The 20,652-nt window shown below is 36.3% G+C and overlaps 7 protein-coding genes across 10 annotated transcripts; 3 read left to right on the top strand and 4 right to left on the bottom strand.

Moving 5' to 3' along the window:
* LOC104734534 (polyubiquitin-like) lies at positions 582–2,156 on the top strand. Its single transcript, XM_010454133.1, has 2 exons — positions 582–708; positions 1,127–2,156. Exon 2 carries the CDS (start codon positions 1,127–1,129, stop codon positions 2,042–2,044), a length of 918 nt encoding a protein of 305 aa, XP_010452435.1. The 5' UTR covers positions 582–708; the 3' UTR covers positions 2,045–2,156.
* LOC104734535 (60S ribosomal protein L37a-1-like) lies at positions 2,547–4,737 on the bottom strand. Of its 2 annotated transcripts, none has more exons than XM_010454135.2 (5): positions 4,728–4,737; positions 3,625–3,664; positions 3,164–3,252; positions 2,966–3,048; positions 2,547–2,865 (listed from the first exon to the last, which is right to left on the bottom strand). In XM_010454135.2, exons 1-5 carry the CDS (start codon positions 4,728–4,730, stop codon positions 2,802–2,804), a joined length of 279 nt encoding a protein of 92 aa, XP_010452437.1. In that variant the 5' UTR covers positions 4,731–4,737; the 3' UTR covers positions 2,547–2,801. The 2 variants fall into 2 exon arrangements, with proteins under 2 accessions (XP_010452437.1, XP_010452436.1); XM_010454134.2 differs by lacking the exon at positions 4,728–4,737 and adding an exon at positions 3,825–3,855.
* LOC104734533 lies at positions 4,918–8,269 on the bottom strand. 3 transcript variants are annotated; one of them, XM_010454131.2, is made up of 13 exons: positions 8,087–8,266; positions 7,812–7,976; positions 7,626–7,715; positions 7,419–7,547; positions 7,279–7,347; positions 7,106–7,202; positions 6,892–6,994; positions 6,477–6,699; positions 6,011–6,124; positions 5,779–5,910; positions 5,620–5,700; positions 5,402–5,518; positions 4,918–5,310 (listed from the first exon to the last, which is right to left on the bottom strand). In XM_010454131.2, the coding sequence occupies exons 1-13, from the start codon at positions 8,186–8,188 to the stop codon at positions 5,224–5,226; spliced, it is 1,509 nt and encodes a 502-aa protein (XP_010452433.1). In that variant the 5' UTR covers positions 8,189–8,266; the 3' UTR covers positions 4,918–5,223. The 3 variants fall into 3 exon arrangements, with proteins under 3 accessions (XP_010452433.1, XP_010452434.1, XP_019090491.1); XM_010454132.2 differs by lacking the exons at positions 4,918–5,310; positions 5,402–5,518 and having other exon boundaries at positions 6,011–6,134; positions 8,087–8,269; XM_019234946.1 differs by lacking the exons at positions 4,918–5,310; positions 5,402–5,518; positions 5,620–5,700 and having other exon boundaries at positions 5,784–5,891; positions 8,087–8,269.
* On the top strand, positions 8,769–9,317 carry LOC104734532. Its single transcript, XM_010454130.2, has one exon. It carries the CDS (start codon positions 8,801–8,803, stop codon positions 9,104–9,106), a length of 306 nt encoding a protein of 101 aa, XP_010452432.1. The 5' UTR covers positions 8,769–8,800; the 3' UTR covers positions 9,107–9,317.
* On the bottom strand, positions 9,356–10,659 carry LOC104734531 (expansin-A2). The gene is made up of 3 exons (XM_010454129.2): positions 10,418–10,659; positions 9,996–10,308; positions 9,356–9,852 (listed from the first exon to the last, which is right to left on the bottom strand). Exons 1-3 carry the CDS (start codon positions 10,566–10,568, stop codon positions 9,546–9,548), a joined length of 771 nt encoding a protein of 256 aa, XP_010452431.1. The 5' UTR covers positions 10,569–10,659; the 3' UTR covers positions 9,356–9,545.
* Positions 13,103–14,270, top strand: LOC104734530 (RING-H2 finger protein ATL73-like). Its single transcript, XM_010454128.2, has one exon. The coding sequence runs from the start codon at positions 13,541–13,543 to the stop codon at positions 14,063–14,065; it is 525 nt and encodes a 174-aa protein (XP_010452430.1). The 5' UTR covers positions 13,103–13,540; the 3' UTR covers positions 14,066–14,270.
* LOC104734529 (probable chalcone--flavonone isomerase 3) lies at positions 16,184–17,868 on the bottom strand. The gene is made up of 5 exons (XM_010454127.2): positions 17,686–17,868; positions 17,507–17,593; positions 17,247–17,405; positions 16,788–17,014; positions 16,184–16,554 (listed from the first exon to the last, which is right to left on the bottom strand). Coding segments are annotated over exons 1-5 (633 nt in total). The 5' UTR covers positions 17,687–17,868; the 3' UTR covers positions 16,184–16,395.

The following is a 20,652-nucleotide window of genomic DNA, read 5'->3' as shown; positions in this document are numbered from 1 at the left end:
CGTCTTTTTAGAAAACATCATTATCAAAACGTAAATATTTCAACGAAAACACTGTAAAGATACAAAACCAAACGTAAATATTTCTTGAAGCATACCCTATCACGCTAGTAATGTATTAAAAAATCACTATCCCGATAACACTATCTCCACAAACGTGGGGGTAATTTGGTAGTAAAGGCCAGAACAAGCAAGTCTCGACGGTGACAATGAGCAAGTGCATCGTTACCACGTAGATTAAAGAATTGGTCCACCCTAATGCGAGCGTTAGGAATTCAGGTAGGATTTGATCGTCGTCATCGACGTCTTTACCACTCATGATTTACTTTTACTAGTGTTGTTGTATGGCTTGTTTAGTTTTCTCTCATTCTTTCTTGGGATTTTTGGTTTAAATGAAAAGATAAATATAAGTGGAATTTAGTATTTATAATTTGTTAATGGTTCTCTTTGGGCCTTCATATTCATTGGCCCGTGGACTATAATTTGGCCCTTATTCAAGAAGTTGCGTGTAAACAACGCCCAATACACGTCATAATACATACGTGTCTAGTTATGATTGGCTAATGCTTCACCGCCTCAACTTCCTCATGACCGAGTCGCCCTCATCCTCTTCGATGTAACACCCGACGACCTCTTTATCTCTTTCACAATTCAGCTTTCCAATTCCTAAAACCTAATAATCATCAATCAAATCTCTCAATCGTGATCAAGGTAAAAATTCTGAATCTCTAATACGATTACTTGTTACTTCCGATCGCAATTGAGNAAGTGGGAAATATAGTTTTTTTTTTTTTTTTTTTTTTTTTTTTTTTTTTTTTTTTTTGTATTTGGTTTGATTTGAGTTTCACGGATAGATCCCTCTTGTGTTAATCCTCGATTAGGGTTCGTGTTTTTTTTTTCGCATATCGAGTTACTTATCTTTGAATTTGATTTGATTTTTCTCAAAGAAATTGAGTTTTGTATCGATTGATAACTTGTTAATTCTACCCTAGGTTTGATAATTAGTTTCTTTGATTTTTCTCAGTTTTGTATCGATTGATAACGTGTAAATTTTATCTAGGTTTGATAATTTGATTCTTGTTTTGGATTTGATCTGGGTTATGTATCAATCTCTGTTTGTGAATTACAGATGCAGATCTTTGTTAAGACTCTCACCGGAAAGACAATCACCCTCGAGGTGGAAAGCTCTGACACAATCGACAACGTCAAAGCCAAGATCCAGGACAAGGAAGGTATTCCTCCGGATCAGCAAAGGCTTATCTTCGCCGGTAAGCAGCTAGAAGATGGACGTACCTTGGCTGACTACAACATCCAGAAGGAATCTACTCTTCACTTGGTCCTCAGGCTCCGTGGTGGTATGCAAATCTTCGTCAAGACGTTGACTGGAAAGACCATTACTTTGGAGGTGGAGAGCTCTGACACCATCGACAACGTTAAGGCCAAGATCCAGGATCAAGAGGGTATCCCACCGGACCAGCAGAGGTTTATCTTCGCCGGTAAGCAGCTTGAAGATGGCAGGACTTTGGCTGACTACAACATCCAGAAGGAGTCGACCCTTCATCTTGTTCTCAGGCTTCGTGGTGGTATGCAAATCTTCGTCAAGACTTTGACGGGAAAGACCATCACTTTGGAGGTGGAGAGCTCTGACACCATCGACAACGTTAAAGCCAAGATCCAGGATAAAGAGGGTATTCCACCAGACCAGCAGAGGTTGATCTTCGCCGGAAAGCAACTTGAAGACGGCAGGACTTTGGCTGACTACAACATTCAGAAGGAGTCTACTCTTCACTTGGTCTTGCGTCTCCGTGGAGGTATGCAGATTTTTGTCAAGACTCTCACAGGCAAGACCATCACACTCGAGGTTGAGAGCTCCGACACCATTGACAATGTCAAGGCTAAAATCCAGGACAAGGAAGGTATCCCTCCGGACCAGCAGCGTCTCATCTTCGCTGGAAAGCAGCTTGAGGATGGTCGCACATTGGCCGACTACAACATCCAGAAGGAGTCGACCCTTCACTTGGTCCTTCGTCTCCGTGGTGGTTTCTAAACTCTGTTATGGTTACGCTAAAGTTTCTTTTAAAAAACTTGTGTATTTTGGGGGCTTTACAAGCACCCAAATAAATATTTGATGAACTATGTTTGCTGCTTTTTTTTTTTTATTCTCTTCTTTCTTTCTCAAGTCAAATCGAATTAATGGAATTATATCATTGTGAACCTAGTAAAATTCCGATGGTTTCCTCAATGTCCTCGGTAAAAGTATTTAGCTTTAAGTTCCGAAGGATGGTTTGAACAGGGGACAGTACATGATGATGAGATGTCTGAGCAAAGCTGCTTCTAGGTTTGAACGAAGGAGATGAAGGAATGACTCTGAGACTGAGTTTAATTGATAAAGGGATGTTCTTCCCAAAACATAAAGCATTAATCAAAACTCAAGCTGTGAACAATAAAGGCTGGTGATCCTTCATATGTGCCTTTTAGAGGTGTTCTTGTGTTTTTTTTCTTCTGGTTAGCCCTCTTTAGTTTTGTCCTCGTCTTTTTAGAAAGCATCATTATCAAAACGTAAATATTTTAACGTAAACACTGTAAAGATACAAAACCAAACGTAAATATTTCTTGTTTGGCTATGCTTGTTTGTCTTCTTTTTGAAGATCTTTCTATTCAAATTGGCAAATGCAATTAAGAAACTCAAAAATACTACAACGAACTCCACTTAGGGAAAACAAAACCCACTAAAGGAACTTGTTTGTGCTCTGTATTATATAAATAAATAGATGAAGAAAATTCTCTGTAAAATGGTTCAATCTCTAGCTTTCGGTTTGCTCTCTTAGCCGTCTAATGGTACTTCTCACTGTCACCGCACTAGCAGTGCTGCCAAAAGCATATATAAACAGACAACAGATAAAAAAAATCCAATCATCACAATTAAACAATGGAAGAATTGAGAATAACATGAATCTTTCTTGCTTACTTCATAGTGTATGCACCACCGGCCTTAACTTTCCCGGAGTCCTTGCAACCCCAAATACCAACAGCCTTTCTCTTGATGGCGTACTGAAATTTACAGATCAAAGCCTTATTAAAATCAAAGAAACAAAGAGAACACCATCAACTAATTTGAGATCATGAGAGAGAGAGAGAGAGAGAGAGAGAGAGAGAGAAAGAGTACCTTCCGGCAGAACTCGCAGAAGTATTTGCTGTGCTGGCTCACTTCCATCTTCTTGATCTGCTTCCTAAGACTGGCACCATATCGTGAGCCTATAGAAAATACAAAACAATCAGCTTCAGAAACAGAGGAGTTACAACAAATATGTGGATCTTCATGATAGATTTGAAACTGAATCCACTTGTCAATGACAAAACAAACAAGTATGAATAATAAAACTGATTCACTATTCTTTAAAACCTATTCCCAAGTCCCAACTCAATTCCCCAATAATCCACCAGTCTATTCCAAAATCAAAGACTAACTAAATGTGCTAACCAACTCGTTAAATAGGCTGACGTGACAATATGCATTGGCTTGAACCTCAAGGTACAATCAAAAGAAATGTAAAGATGTATATATACTTTAGTTGCAGGGGTGCAAGTTATCATAGAACAGAGGTATAGTTTCATAAAGGCACTCACCATATTTTCCCACGATTCCCGCCTTATTCGTTCTCTTGGTCTAAAAACCCACATGAAAAAGAAATGAAAACTTTAATGTCACACAATATAACAAGTGCAGAAATTCACGAATTAATGTATTTCACGTATTTGTTTATTAAAATCGTGATTTGGAGAAATTGACTCAGGTTTTCATGGACGATTAAGAAAAAAAACCTCACCATTGTCGCCGGAAACGTGGACAAGAGGCAGCTAGGCGGAGAATAAAGGGCAAAGTTGGCGGAGGATGTAAATTATATAGACACGCACGTAAGGAACTCTAGGGTTTCATGCTTCAACCTTAAGCCCATATTAGTTCGAATCAAGCCATAACATTCACTAAAGCCCAATATTGCAATGCAATTAAATCGCCAATGTATGGGTTTTGCTTGTCTCTTTGACTATTTCGTTATTGCAAGTTATCACTTCCTATGCTTGGAGATGTGGGATACAAATACACTTGATATAAATTTTCTAACTGAAATAAAACTTTCCTTTGTACAATATTTATCAGTATAATCCAAAAATCTGAGTTCTTTAAGCTTTTAACCATTACTCCGCCTTCTGAACCTTCATCATCTCGGTTGGGGTTAAGTTGCTTTCCCANAATGACAAAACAAACAAGTATGAATAATAAAACTGATTCACTATTCTTTAAAACCTATTCCCAAGTCCCAACTCAATTCCCCAATAATCCACCAGTCTATTCCAAAATCAAAGACTAACTAAATGTGCTAACCAACTCGTTAAATAGGCTGACGTGACAATATGCATTGGCTTGAACCTCAAGGTACAATCAAAAGAAATGTAAAGATGTATATATACTTTAGTTGCAGGGGTGCAAGTTATCATAGAACAGAGGTATAGTTTCATAAAGGCACTCACCATATTTTCCCACGATTCCCGCCTTATTCGTTCTCTTGGTCTAAAAACCCACATGAAAAAGAAATGAAAACTTTAATGTCACACAATATAACAAGTGCAGAAATTCACGAATTAATGTATTTCACGTATTTGTTTATTAAAATCGTGATTTGGAGAAATTGACTCAGGTTTTCATGGACGATTAAGAAAAAAAACCTCACCATTGTCGCCGGAAACGTGGACAAGAGGCAGCTAGGCGGAGAATAAAGGGCAAAGTTGGCGGAGGATGTAAATTATATAGACACGCACGTAAGGAACTCTAGGGTTTCATGCTTCAACCTTAAGCCCATATTAGTTCGAATCAAGCCATAACATTCACTAAAGCCCAATATTGCAATGCAATTAAATCGCCAATGTATGGGTTTTGCTTGTCTCTTTGACTATTTCGTTATTGCAAGTTATCACTTCCTATGCTTGGAGATGTGGGATACAAATACACTTGATATAAATTTTCTAACTGAAATAAAACTTTCCTTTGTACAATATTTATCAGTATAATCCAAAAATCTGAGTTCTTTAAGCTTTTAACCATTACTCCGCCTTCTGAACCTTCATCATCTCGGTTGGGGTTAAGTTGCTTTCCCATAACTCCTACATGTGAAGTTGAAGCCTCTCATCTTCTGCATCAATGCGACTTTTTTTCCAAGATTTTTGTTCCTATAAAGATGAACCCACCTGGAGTTTTGCCAATTGTTCTTGTCGCCGGCCTAAGAAGAACGCTGTGACTATCCATATTAAACACACCTGTGAAAAAAACAATGGAGACTTGTTGAGGAGTTTCATGGAGAACTCATACACAAAGAACTGTCTGAAAGTAGGAAGCTTTTTATCATACTGGCAAGGCATAGAGTGAAGCAGTTGATGTTTGACCGCCAAGAGCAATGGTAAGGACTTCAAATAGTCCCGCAGCTGCAGCATCTCCAAGTCGTTGAACAATCACGTCTATGCATACCTGAAACCATGGAGCAAAGAATGAGAAATAAAACCAAGTGTAAAGTCCTTTTAGCAGAACTGATTTTTAATCTAAAGTTGAGAAAACGATAGATTCAGTACCTTAGCTTTGTATTTCTCGTCTTGTGAGACAACGGTGAACAAGAGTTCCCTTCCAGGTCTAGTTACAACATAAGTTGTCACCTACCAAGTTGTAAAATGTGCAAGTGCAATTAATGGAACAGTAATGTAACACGAGAGAGATTGATGTAAACCACAGACCTTTCTCAAGGTTTCAGACACAGCAACTGCAACCCAAGTTGGCCATATGGCAATAGCAACCAAATTCCCAAGTGCAACAAATGGAGATGCAGATATTGCAATGGTGACACCGGCTATAGTCAAGATCCGGCCCTGTAAGATTTAGTATACAAACAGATATATGTGGACCATGATAAGAAAACTTCCAGGTATGGTGAATCAATGAGTGAATTTTGTCTCGTATATAACATACCGTTAGAGTCAGTTGTCCAATGAGTATGAAAACTGCAACGAAGCTGTTTATCTGGGCGAACAGTCTTCTTCGACCAATGGAAGATGTGATTGTCGCGGCAATTATATTCACTTTCTGCAGTGAACTTTGTTTCATCAGTGAAACAGTAAGAGTTCAGCTTTCTTTAATACACTCCAAGAAAACAAAAGGAATTTTAAAGCAACAGCTTGTATCAGAAGCGATAGTTTGCAAGCACTAGAAACAAAGGGATTTTTTAATCTTTATGTTGTGAATATTGTTCAAACGGCTGTTGAAGAACAAGGAGCCATGGTTACTAGGCAGGCAAATGAATAGTATATAACAGGGAAGAAGCTGATTCACGTGACAAGCCTACTATTGCATCGTCAGCTATTTTTGATAATACCTTCACATGATTTAGCTAATCTTATATCTGAAAATCATTTAAAATAAAAAGATTTTGTCTTACTTGGAAATAGAAGAATGAGGAGATGACCGCACCAAGCCAAAGGAACAGAGACACGAGCAAAAGATAAGGCGATACTAGAATAAGTCTCATTCCGTCTAAGATGGCCCAAAGCTGGGGTCTGGATGTGGAGATAGGCGATTTAGGAGAAGCAGCTTTTGGAGAACCAATTTTTGGAGAAGAAGCTTCCTGTATTCTCTCACTTTGATGATCATTATCAGTTCTCCTAACATAAATGAAACCAAAGATCAAATTCTTGACCAACAATGAGAATAATTGAGTCAAACTCACACTAGAAATCTAAGACTTATAGCTAAATATTCCAAACTTAAGATGGGAAAACGTAGCAGAAAAAAGAGGTGGGTTTGAAAATCATATTCATCATTCATATATGGAGACAAATTGTAGCTTAGCTAACCTTAGAGGAGACAACTCCTCAGAGGACTGGGTAATATCATTGGTGATCCCTTTTGAAGACTGTGCAGCAAATTCCATCAGAAGAGCAGCAAATAGAAGTAGATCTGTAATGAACATCAAATTGAGTTTCAAATCAACATGTCATAAGAAGATATCTCTATCATCTAGGTACTTATGCTATAAATGGAACAATCATCAGAAAATGTGATGCCTACATGGACCCATCCAAGCAGTCGTAGCAGCAAACACTGATCCAAAAAGCTGTCCAAGGGTAGCACCAGCACCAACAAAACCGAACAACCTTGCACCTGACTGGATTGAAGAATGCGTTATCCTTGGAAACAATACCCAATTCTTCACAATATAGTTAAAAGCCAGCAGAAACTACCTCACTATCCATAACGTCTATTATCCTAGCCCATGTTGAAGATATAGCAACGAGATTGAGCAACGCAACCTAGGAAACAAAAAAAATGTAAAGTATACAGCTACATTCAACGGACTTGATGTTGAGTTAGTTAGTCATACCCAAAGGAAAAATCCAACTCGAACAGAAATGTAAAACCAGCCATGGTTGTCCCATCCAGTAGCAGGATTAGCTCCAGCGATACCAAGTTTTGGATATTTTGTTAGACTGGATGCCGAATTAACTGCATCCTTTGAAGCAGTAGTATGTGTTAAACCAATGAGAGACATGAGCTTATGAATAATAATAATAAAAGTCTTCTATCTTACCTTTGAATTAGACTCTGTAGGAGAAGCCCGCCAAAGAAGGAAACATAGAACAAGCGATAGACTAAAGAATCTATGTATTATAACCAAAGCCTGCAATTTTCGAGAAGCATGTATGTGTAAGAGATTATATAAGCAAACCCCACCCGGTAGAAAGTAGAAACTTATCTCAATTGGGTAAAAGAGTACCTTGGATTTGGACAAATTGGGCAAAGAGAAGATCAAGGTGGAGAGAGGCGCAGCTATCAGAGTGAGAAACAGAGATCCTACGAACAGGCCAGGGAGCTTTGACAATCCCAGCGATATTGCTCCTTCATCGCGGAGTGGCAGAACAACAAAATACGCGCTCAAAATCTGAAATTCTCATCGTGGAGTAATAAGAAGAACCAATGACATATTTAAGTAACACTCGAAATCAATGGTTGAAACGCGAACAAAATTGGAGACAGAGGGAAGATCGGTACGAAGAAGAAGCAGGAAGAGGAATGGAGCAACGCCGGAATCTCGTGCGGGTGCACCGTGACTATAGCCGAAACAACCGCATCTAATCGGAATCTGCCAGCCATTTGGATCCCTCTCGCTGATACGAGCTCGAAGGTCAACGTCTCCGAAGACCGATGAGAGGCAAATCGGAGAAGTAAGAGACGACGAAGAGAAAGCCTCTGACTGATTCAGAAGTGTCGTGATGGGCTCAAAAGAGCGTGATAACTTCTGAAGGTTTATTTTTTTTCCAAAATAGCCCAATAAAGGCCCATTGGATTAATGAATTTAAATTAATAATTAACACTACTACTGCTACTATAATCAAACTCAGAAAATGTGTTATCATATCTCCAAATCATTTTATTGACACCTAATTTTTAATTCAGAAAATATATAAGTGATATATATTACAAATTTTACGAGACTTTAACACTTAAGTGATGATATTTCAATTGGACCGGAAACTAATGACTTAGTCATTCAACTCTTTCAAGTCCAAAGACTTGCCTTGCCGCGTTATCTCTTGCAAGATTGCAACTGCCATTGACCGACCAGTGACCTCTCTATCTCTTTACACATTATGTATATATATACTAAACATGTACATTTATGGATCTTCACCAAATAACACAGTGACAGAAGAAGATTATATATAATAAAAAAAACAGAGTGTTCGCTCGTAAACAAACAAGAAAATGGCTAGAATCAGAGCTTTGATTATAATTTTCTTCATCTCCGTCTCTCTTGCTTCATACACAACAGCTAGGAAGTTTCCAGTAGGTATTCCGTCGGTGATCGATGGCGTTATCTTCTCCGGAGAGATCCCTGTTGTCTCCAAGACGGCGACGGTGGTAGGGTGCGACGGCGAGGATCATCACTTCAAGGCGGAATTTTCGTCGTTTGTCACGGGAAAATACGGGTCGTTGGTGTTGAACGCTCTTCCGAAAGGGTCAGTTCCGCCGTCTGGACCCAGCAAGAGAATCAACGACGTCAAGACTTAGCCAAACTATTATCTTTGACCGTTTGACGTCACACGGTTTGACTTCATAATCACGTATGAGTATGACAATTTATTTTTTAGTTACAATTATTCTTTATTTTTAGAAATTTATCTTGTTAAATATCAAATACAATACTCGTGTTACTATTGAAAGTAATATGTTTGAATTTGAACTTTTTGTTCTTTGGAATCGAAATAATGTACTTTGGCCCCTGATGACTCTTAATTTGAAGGCTTTGTACGTCAAGGATTATCAACACATCGATTATTTAATATGTTTGCTAAACGAATACAAAGTGCCCTTGTTCCATTTGTCTTTGTCTTTCTTATGAGAATAAATAGAAGAGTGGATATGATCCATGAGAAGCAGAGTCTTGTCTTAAACATAACTCTTCTCCTTTAGCCTCTCTTAGTTTCGCTTGATAGTTGATACATAAAATTTAGAATTGTCCACCTTCAAAAGTTTGACCGAACTGCCAATCACGAGGCACAACATCGTAGCTCACAACAGCCCGACCATCACTAGCAATGACTTGAAAAGAGAGGCTCTGACCTCTAAGGTAAGTGTTGCTTTGCCAATTCTGTCCCCAGTTTCTTGACAGGGATTGCCACTGATTAGTCTTTGATCCTTTCAAAGAGACGGCCCTTATATCTCCAGCACCACCCACGTTTGTTATCAGCACGAGGTCGAAATACGCATTCCCGTTTATTGTGAACCTTATACCTCCGCCTTTCTCACATGGAACCCTGTCATTATAAGAGGACATAAATGGTACATCTAAGAGTTACGTTTTAAACTTTAGTGAAGTTTTTTTTCCAAAACCTTAACTAAAAAAACCGTGTAGTGAATTGTTCTCCATCATATTTGGCTAGCTACAGTTTATATATACCTTCTGAATGCGACAGGAACGATTCCAGCTCGGTACTGAGCGATTTGGAGGAAGGCAGGCTCGGCTAAGTCAAAGTGCTTGAGGGGAGGATTGCACCAACCACCATTATCATTGGCTAAGGCAAAGTTTGGTGGACAGAAGTTTGTAGCTGACACGATGATGGAACCAGGGATGCACCACTCAGGATCATCCTCACACTGTAGCTCAAAACAAGCCCCACATCTCTGTCCATTATTGAACAAAGCTGTGCTCAGAGCCGCGGTTTGTAGCCCATAGCCTTGGCTGTACAAGTTACCGTACCCACACGCACCACCTACAAAACGTCAACACTTTAGCAGTTAAATATGTCATATATATATATATATATATATATATCAATTTGTGATGATTTATGAGCTCATAGAAAAGTTTGTTTAAAGTACCCATTGTGCCGGATGCATCAGCTCCACCGTAGAAGGTGGCATGGCCTCTCTCCCAGCCTCCTCCGTTGTCGTCAGAGTTTATAACGTAGAAGCAGAGGCTGAGGGTACATAGTGAAACAAATAAAATCTGGGAATATTCTGTAAGATTCATGATTTTGATGGGGGCTAATTCGGAGATGAGTGAGGTTGGTAATTCGTTGAAGACTTCACTTGTATATATAGGGATGTTCACGACTGCATATCTCGATCACATCTCTTATGATGCGCTTAATTTTAAAAAAATTACAAATATATTTGACAAAACGTATAGTCGAAGAAGGTGACATAATCGCATCGGTCTTAATTTCCAGGAATTGCGTTTGTAGGTTATGCCATTATGCAAAGATCTCACATGCAATTCCGTTAGGCGCTTAACCATTCCAACGGATATACCGCTTTGGTGCCACGTGGATCACATATCCTTTTTAAATTATCTAGCCCACATCACTGACTCACATGTCTAAATAGTCGGTTAACCATATATATACTGATATTAATATATGAAGGATTCTTTTCTATTTTATCTATTTCATCATAATCATATATCGTAGTCTAAAAATCTTGTCATACTAGTGAAGTTCGTTTCGTAAAATTGCGAACACTTGCACAAATCATATATACTCAATTACTCATATAAGTCAATTGGTCAGATATGAATAGTAAAGAAAGAAAAAAAAAAAAAGAGAACATGCAACATGAGATAATCAAAAACGTGACGACGTAGTCTCGATCGGCGTATGAAACTGAACAAAGAGATATAGGAGCATGAGATCGTCCGTTGTTTCCGGTAACAGACTTCCTCAGTTTATCAATTGATTCATTCTATTACATTCTTCTTGTCATATTATTCATGCTTAACACATCTTAAGTAAAATTGATTGACACATCCAAAAGACCAAAACCACTATATAGTAAAAAAAAAAAGTCATATATAATCGAAATTAAAAACCACCGGCTATGCGGTTTCTCGTCAATATCGGGCCATGTAAGTATACTATAGACATATTAGCATACACCTACGTCACAAGAATTAAGAAGTAATAACGAGGCACAGAAAACAAGAACCAACCGCTGCCCAAAAAAGAAGACAGGGGCCGAGCACACAACCGCCTCTTAATTGGGTTATATGGAGACAGCTCATCAAGGCCTGAACAGTTAATGAATTAACCAACTTTATGAAAACAATCGAACATTAGACTTACTATATGTTCTTTTATGTCACGTGGTTTCAAGATTTACCGAACCAAATTGATTTATAGCCTAATAAAAACCAGAAATAGTCATAGTTTGCTTCCTAATTGTACCCACAATAGTTACCGCTCTGATTTGATTATAGTTTGGGTTTGATTTTATACATTTACACCTAACTATTTCAATCTGACACAAACCGCATCTGTGGACCAATTTTTAGCCACTAAACTTAGAGCTAGATATTGTTATATGCCAAAGATTTCCTTAGTCACCGACACCAACTTCAAAATAGATAGGAACTTAATCGGCCTTAATACCACCAAAGGCTACTGGCGCCTAATTTACATCACTTATTAATTATCAAGTAATTCTAATTTGGAATTTCAACACTATAAAACCGATGCAATATATGTCTTATTTATTGTGGTAATTCCATCTCATTACAAACAAACGTGGATATTTTTACAAAAAATAGTGTATAAGTAATCATGTTTAAAACATTCATATATCTTTTCGTCTTAAAGATAAATAGTGTAATAATGGAGATAGTGGATCAAAGAGAGACAAGTGTTTGTGTCTCTTGCGTGAGAACTCGTGTGTCTGTTTGATTTGCACATCCGTATGCGTAGAATTGGATGTTGCAAATATGTGGACCAAAGATCCCACCCAGATACTTCCTTTTCCTTTATGTAGACCATTCAATTCAAATCCATCTAACTACTTTAAACATTTTGGGTAACATAAAACTATTTTTCAATGTACCCTGAAGATAGTAAACTACTGGATTAATGGATTAACTAGCTCGCTTTATTTTCTTTCTACTGTGCCTCTTTTCATTATTTATTTGCTTTTCATTGAAAGTTAAAAACCGGCAAAAAGAAAAGTTTACATCGATGTAAACAATTTTCTTATGATTGAAGCAATTTCATAGTGAAGAGAAAATAGTAGAAAACTATTTAAGTTTTTTAGATGTTGTTATAGAAATATATTACATCTATGTAACAAAACCATTTAGGTTGTAGTAGCTGTTTCGCCTTGTTACACATAGTATTAGTAAATGTACGTACCTCAATTAACAAAAGAAAAAGAAAACTCTTAATAACACATGATACAACTACTATATGTCTATGTATGTTGATTGAAGATTAGTTTTTCAAGTATAATTCGTATATACTAAACGATGGAACAAATTCTAATCATTGATGTTTTAATAATCATGATTAGTTGAGAATCTGATCTTTCTATATGATAGTAGTGGATTTCATCTGGCTTGATTCCAAAGTTCTGAAGACCACTAATTGTGAATTCGTTATACATCAATTTTAATATCTACTCAACAATATATTCTGCATTATTAATTGTCTTTTTGGCCCTGTCTTTTATGTTTGTCCCAGTTACTAATTTATACAAAACCAACAAGATTGTATGCCACAATATCTTCTCCCTTAAATTATCAAACTTTATATATCAACAAATCTAACCAAGGATTTCTTGGACCGACCATCTCATCATCATCTCTCTCTCTTTCTCTCTCTAGCCTACCCATTTCCTACTCTTATAGTATAACTTATATTTCCTTTTGTGTAAAACCCAAAGTAGAACTTGTATATGGAAACAGGTCATATCAAGGATATGAGCTTTGATATCTCCATGGATTTCTCAAGAAAGGTTCTTCTTGGTCTTTGAGTTTCAGATTGGATCGAAAGCCTCAGGGAAAAATAGAGAACACAAGCTTCTCTCTTGATTATCACATAGCATGAAGAAACTTGAATCTCTACTCTCAATCTCTTTCGTAGTCCGATTCGAATACAAACTGGAACAATAAGAAGAAGACGAAGAACCTTGAAGGTGAGTTCATAAAGATTTCTGCCTCTGTTTCTAAACTTTTTACAGATGGGTAGGTTTTTACTTGAGGCGCAAGCAACCCCGACCATTTCAGCTACGGATGCAAATCCTAGAACTTTAGGCGACTCTATCAGCAACAAGAATATAGCTAGCAATAGCATGGATACAAACATGGTGATCATACTAGCAGCTCTTCTATGCGCCTTGATCTGTTCTCTTGGCCTCAATTCGGTCTTGCGCTATGTCTTACGCTGCACAAGAAGGTTCACGCCCAACGAAGAACTAGTTGACACCAACGCAAACGCAAACGCAGCAAAAGGGATCAAGAAACGCGCTTTGAAGCTGATTCCCGTTGATTCATACAGCCCTGAGTTAAAGATGAAAGCAACGGAGTGTTTGATCTGTTTAGGAGAGTTCCTTGAAGGAGAGACAGTTAGGGTTTTGCCCAAATGTAACCACGGCTTCCACGTCAAGTGCATCGACACTTGGTTGCTATCGCATTCCTCTTGCCCCACTTGCAGACAATCACTCCTCGAACTTCAGACTCCGGCAAATGGTTCCCCGGCGGGATGATGACATGGCAAATGTAACACAGCTTCACGAGGATGATAAGGAAATAATTTCTCCAGATATCACGTCACTTTCATGTTGAGTTTTGGCTTTACTTTAAAGTGGGTTTGCTTCTTTTTGTAAATTCACAGTACTGTTTACAATTAGGGAAGCTTCATGCAGAATTTACATACACATAATCTTCTAAGTTTTGGCTTTTTGTTCGATTTGTGACTTTGGTTTTGAGAAATTTATCCCGATTGGCCTCGGTCGGTTTTTTGTTTCAGATGGGGTTAAATCTTAATACGATTAAATTTGTTTCAAACATATATAGAATTTATGATACAAATTAAAATTTTGTATACTAATTAAATCTACAAAATAATTTGAAAACAGTTTAAACTTATCAAGTGTCTACCAAACAAATGAGTAGGTCAAAATGAGTGAATCCAAAATCCAGTTAGTTTTCACAATGCTTGTAAACTTAATATCTTTATTTTTAAAAAATGAAAACAACATTTTTCAAAAGAAAAGAAAAAACAAAAAATGCTACATCTATAAAAAAAATGTAAAAACAATTTGAATTTATGTAAAAAAAAATGACTAGGTCAAATGATCGGATGCAAAATACAGTTAGTTTTCACATGGCTTACAAACTTAACATTTTAAATTTTAAAAAAGCTTTAAAATTGCATGCTAAATCTAGAAAACAATGTGAGAATAATTTAAACTTATGGAATCTCTAACAAACAAATGACTAAGTCAAATAACCAGATCCAAAGTCAAGTTAGTTCTCTCACATTGTCACATAAATTTAGTTTACAAATTTCCATTATTAAAAATTAGAAAAAGGTGAAAGAAGAATTGAATGAAAAGTTTTTTAATGTAAAATTTTTGAAATCTATTAATTTTGAATTGAAAAACAGAGAAGGGATCAGAATTAACATGGTCCATAGGATGCATTTTTCATGGGCCTTTTATTTCTTGATGGGCTGGACATCAACCTCTGTTTCTGTTGGCGTTTTTTGTAAAAGACTCCAAGGGGTTTGATGACTTTGCGTGGCTTCATGACATGGCGGTGGTAAACACAAAGCAGCGGTGATGGAACAGAGTTAGGTGGCAGGGACTGAACCTCGACATTGACTGATGGAGCAGAGTAAAAAAAAAAAAGTCAGAATGGCGACGAATTTACAATGGCTGAAGCTTCGTTGAGGAAGATCGGAGGGGAACTAGGTTTCGGGTTCTCCTGCGAGAGGAAAATTTGGTTTTTTTTTGCGTGAACATCACGCGCTTACTTTTTTTCTTTGATTACTCGTACACAAACCCAGCCGCCTCGACGAATCGCCGGAGAAGAATCACACATAGATCTTTTGATCTGATCCATGCGAACGGAGAATCAACAAATCATCTTCCATCATTATCACGCTTCGTCTCTAGTGACCTGGTTTTGACGAAGAGCAACGACATCACAACAAATCAAGCGTCGAACAACTTGGAACCAAGAGATTAGGGCAAATCCAACAACTGATCAGAAGAAATCAAAGATGAAAATCGAAGAAGAAATCAGAGAAATCGAAGCATGAAATTGCATCTTCGTCACTCTATATATAACTCGTGCTCTCTTTAAACTCTTTCTCTGCTTCTCTCTGGGATTATGAAACTAAACCGATTGGACTATTTTATAAACTAATTAATATTTGGGACTCAAGTTTCCTTTTTCTACGCTTAGGAAAATCCGGAGCAAAATCAAACCCTAGGTTCGGTGATAAACCAACGGTCGGAAGCTGGTTCGGGTATAAACTTTCCATTTTTTATAAACGTCTTGGGTTTTGCCACGTGTAGTTTTCAGTTACCTAGTCAAAAAATGTTAAACCAGAAGTGTTGCAGCATTGCTAATATGCAAGTATGCATGCGCTCTCTGTATCCTGCTTATTGTAACAAAAGTCACACTACATCATCACAAAGCAAATACTACAATAGAAATCAACTAAATTGGTTGAATTATTAGCCACGATTCATACAATAAAATCCACAAAACTTAATCTGTATCCTTCAAAAATCCAAATGTCGAATTGTAACGAGTAAGCTGGTTTAAATTGAGATGTAAACATGATTTTTCATATTACTGTGATCAGATACACGTTGACTGTAACTATAGGCTACAAAAAAAAGAATTCTTGATGCTAGAAGTTATGACAAGAACAAGATGATGATTATAAGTTGCAACAAAATCAACATTTTTTTTGGTCGACTATGCATTAATCATCTTATAAAGATAACGAAACACAATGTCTTATCTAAACAACGACATAAAACAACACACACAACAATTTTTTTTTTTTTTATAAGGGATTCTAGGTTAAAAGTGTGGACAGCTCATCGGCGAGGGAAACAATGGTCGAAGGAGAGACTCCTCTACTCCCAGACAGATACCATCGCTGCATCATTCCCACCACATTCGCATTCTCCACCTTCAGTTTCTCCTCTTCTTTCCCTTCGGTCTCAAACCCGATCTTCCCACAAAACAAAAATACATAACAATTATTTTAGGCCTAATTACAATTCTCGTGAGGTATACGTACGTGATGCAATTGTGCTTCTTCAGATACGTTAGCAATTGGCTTTACAAGATATGTTTTAGAAAAATGTACTAGTATAACGCTAAACGCAAAACAGAGTCCTCTGTTTTTTATTTCCTCTGTTCCACATGCTGATAGACGTTAATAATAGGCTCTAGATTTTATACCTCGCAAATGCCATCTTTGGCTGAGAAATGGTAAGTGATGATGGAATTAGCTTTGAAGTACTTAGACTGGAAGAAACCAACAACTTTCTCGAGCTCGGTTTCTTCTTCTTCCTCGTACTTATCCTCTGCAGCCAAACGATCTCTCACAGTATTCTCTAGTTGTACTCCGTACTGAGCTCCTTTTATTTCTTTAATCACCACCACTCTTATAACCTTCTCCATCTCCGCTGCAATATATAACAACCGGTTCAATCTCGTTTGACCAAATAAATTAACCCAACTGGAGTTTAACTAGTTGAACCGAAGTAAAACCAGAAGAACTAGCCAAACGAAATTGTGATCTTTACCAAAACCCATTACTTAACCAAAATAGTCTATCGAAAAACGCAAATCATCAAAACAAAGATACCCTAATTAAAAGTTGATTTTTGAAGCTTAAGATGGATTGAATAAGATTACCGGAGGCAAGGGCGTCGAAGAAGTCGTCATCGTCGGCGAGATCTTTTCCGGTCTTGCCTTTCCAGTTAACAAGATGGGTTTTAACATCTGAAGGATCTAAGTAAACTCCGATAGCCGTAAACTTCACTTGAAGAAAGTGGATCTCGATGTCTGTGATCCCTATAACGAGAATAAAAACAACAGACATTACATTACCAATAAATTACCTGAGATTACATTATTAAGGTATCAAACGTTATGTATGGAAGCAAAAAAGAAACCTTGGCCCAGAAGGGAGAGTGGCTTGGAAGCTGTGATGATCTGTGGAGGAAAAGGAACTTCGTGAACCATTACCATCTCTGTTCCCACTGTTTAACAAACAATAAACATAAAGTTTATATACGAAAAGAGAAAATATGTTGTAATCAAGAAAACAATGCAAAGAGTGTTGTAGGCTTACTTTCAATTATCTATATTAGGTTTATAAACAGTTTAGTGTATCCACTTTTTGATTATATTAGAGAAATAATATCTGTAATGTTTGTGTGAATATCGCTATATATGAAGGCAGGCCACTGGTGGTAGGTAACATAATTTTGCTAACGTTCAAAGCTTGTGATCTACCAGACGACGCATTCCTTTTGTGAATTGAATTATTTTTTTTGTTACCCAACCCCTTTTTCATTGAATAAAATGTCTATGAAAAAATGTTTTGCGACCCACCAGGAAGCCACGTGTTTAGATCAAGCAGCAGTCAGTCCACAACCACTCGTTCTACCTAACAAATGAATATATAGAAATAAAATAATAGAGAGATTCAAGAAATAATTACTAAGATACAAGAGATGGATATCATCAACGTGAAAGAACCATGCATAAATTATACTATATAAAATTTCAAGCAGCCACATTACACAAACTCCGTCGTCATACTCATATCGGTCCCCAAAACATAGGCAGTTACAATATCATAATAGTAAAATATAATATAGAAGTCTAGTTATCGATCATAAATTGCAAAATGTTATGGATGTAATAAGGTGGTCATCTGAACTTTTAAATTTCAGCTATATTATCCATCGTTATATGTAAGGCTGGTAGGGCTGGTTTACTGAAGACGTTAAGTCATTGTTTATAATATTTTACAATATTTTTTTTAAAAAAAATCTCAATTAATGATGCAACATATCAATTTGAAAATATTTTTTTTTTCGTTTTCTTCGAACGTGTAAGAAAATGTTACATGTAATAGTTAATAAGAAAAAATAAAAGAAGAAGAAAATCTTGCATATTTAAATTACGAAAATATATACTTAGGAAAAAGAAGCAACACTTGCAATTTTTTTTGTGTGTGGCTGAAGTATGTAATTTTACTAATTTTTAATAAATTTACGATGATTAATAAATGAGCAGCACTTGTTGGGTTCTTTATGAAAGCACATATGACATAGCGCATGGAACCCAAACTGAGAGGAGCCATTTAAGTCTCGATTAAAAGATGGTCGACCTTATAACAAATAAGCGGGCAAGCTATCTACAATTATCATAATCCTAAGTACGCAAGACTATAATCTTTTAAATGTGTCACACCCTAAAACTGGAAATTGATTTAGCTAGTGATGCATAACATCCACACAGACTATTTTTTAAGTCTCGGTTAAAGATGGCCAACCTTATAACAAATAACGTGAGCAAGCTACATTTACAATTTCATGTCCTAATTATGCAAGCCAATAATCTTTTAAATGTGTCACAACCTAAAATTGGAAACTGATACAGTGATGCATAATCCACAAGATGATTTTTAAGTCTTGATTAAAGATGTTCGACCTTATAACAAATAACATTTTCGTGGTACTAATTATGCTGTGCCCAAAAAACAAAAGTCCTAATCATGCTAACCTCTGGTATTTTGAAAGTGTTGTAACCTAAAGTTAGAAAATGATATAATGATGCATAACATATACAGGACGATTTTTAAGTTTCGAGGTCGACCTTAATTATAACAAATAACGTGGGCATAATTTCATAATCCTAATTATGCAAGCTTATGGTCATTTAAATGTGTCGCAACCTAAAATTAGATAATGATATAGTGATTCATAACATCCACAAAGTTTAAGAGTACTTGATGTTGATGATGGAACACATCCCAAACAGCACTCAAAAGATTATATACATGATCTAAAGAGTGGTCGAGCTAGGAAATTAGTTTACCAGTGTCAAAATAAATTTTAATGTGTCAATTATGTTGTTAATTTTTTTTATAATGGTCAATTGTACTATTTTACCAAAGTCAATTTAATTTTTTCTTTAAAAATTTAACCAGTTTTAAAAATTCAGCAAAGTCATTTTGACCCACCTAATCCTATATTGGCTCACCCATGGACCTATACTAATAAACAGCCGAAGGACTGACAATACGAGAAAGTAGACACCACAGTACACTTGCGAGTTGCGACATTGACTGTGTCTTTTTTTTTTCTTTTAAAATTAGTACTTTACTATACTATTTTATCACATATATTTTCATATATATGTTTAAATAATGTCTAAATCTAACTGGTTGAAGTTTTTTACCGTGTTGAAATATTAACAAAATATTCATTATTTTTTTAATCCAAAAATATATTTATATCTCGAATTTTCCATATTTATGTTAACATAATGTCTAACTCTAATTGGTTGAAATTTTTTACATATTTCAAAATATGAATTGAGAGATATTCATTAACCTTTTTAAAAAAAGTTCAAGTATATCTTTTTCAATTTAGAACCTTCTATATTGTGATAACATAATGTCTAAATCTAATTGGTTTTATTTTTTACACATGTCAAAATCTTTCATCATCTTTTAAGGGGTAGAATCTTCCTTATTCATGTTAATCTAATATCTAAATCTATTTGGTAAGTCTTTTATATATGTTAAAAAATTTCATTGATTGACTTAAACATTGTCTCATTTTTAAAGACTTGACATGTGTTGCAATAGTGTGGGTTTCTAACTTTAAAATCAAACTTTATATAATAAGAAGATAAGATTCTCAGATCATTGTTATTATTAATTGTTAATTTGCTAATAACTAAATTGGTAGTAAATTTTCTCATTAGCTAATTGAAGAATTTGGGAATTTTTTTTTGGATAAGTAGATGTACATGATCTGCCGGGCAGAGAAGAAAAACATGTCATGTATGAGCTGTTGAAAATTAATTCACGGAGTCCTGATCCAACATCGAAAGCAATTTTATCTTCCACAGGTTACATTGAAAAACACTTACACAAGCATTGGTGAATTTCATTGCCGTTTCATGGCTATAAATAGGCTTTATTCTTCATCATTTATATTTACAAAACAGACCCAAAACAAACAAAAAAAAGACAAAAACTTCCTCCAACTCGAATAGTTTCTTCAAGTTGAGATAAAAA

The sequence above is a fragment of the Camelina sativa genome, chromosome 13, assembly GCF_000633955.1.
Source record: "Camelina sativa cultivar DH55 chromosome 13, Cs, whole genome shotgun sequence".
In the NCBI taxonomy this organism is placed as follows: domain Eukaryota; kingdom Viridiplantae; phylum Streptophyta; class Magnoliopsida; order Brassicales; family Brassicaceae; genus Camelina; species Camelina sativa.
Note: the sequence above shows the minus strand (reverse complement) of the source record. Positions and strands in the feature narration are given on the sequence as shown.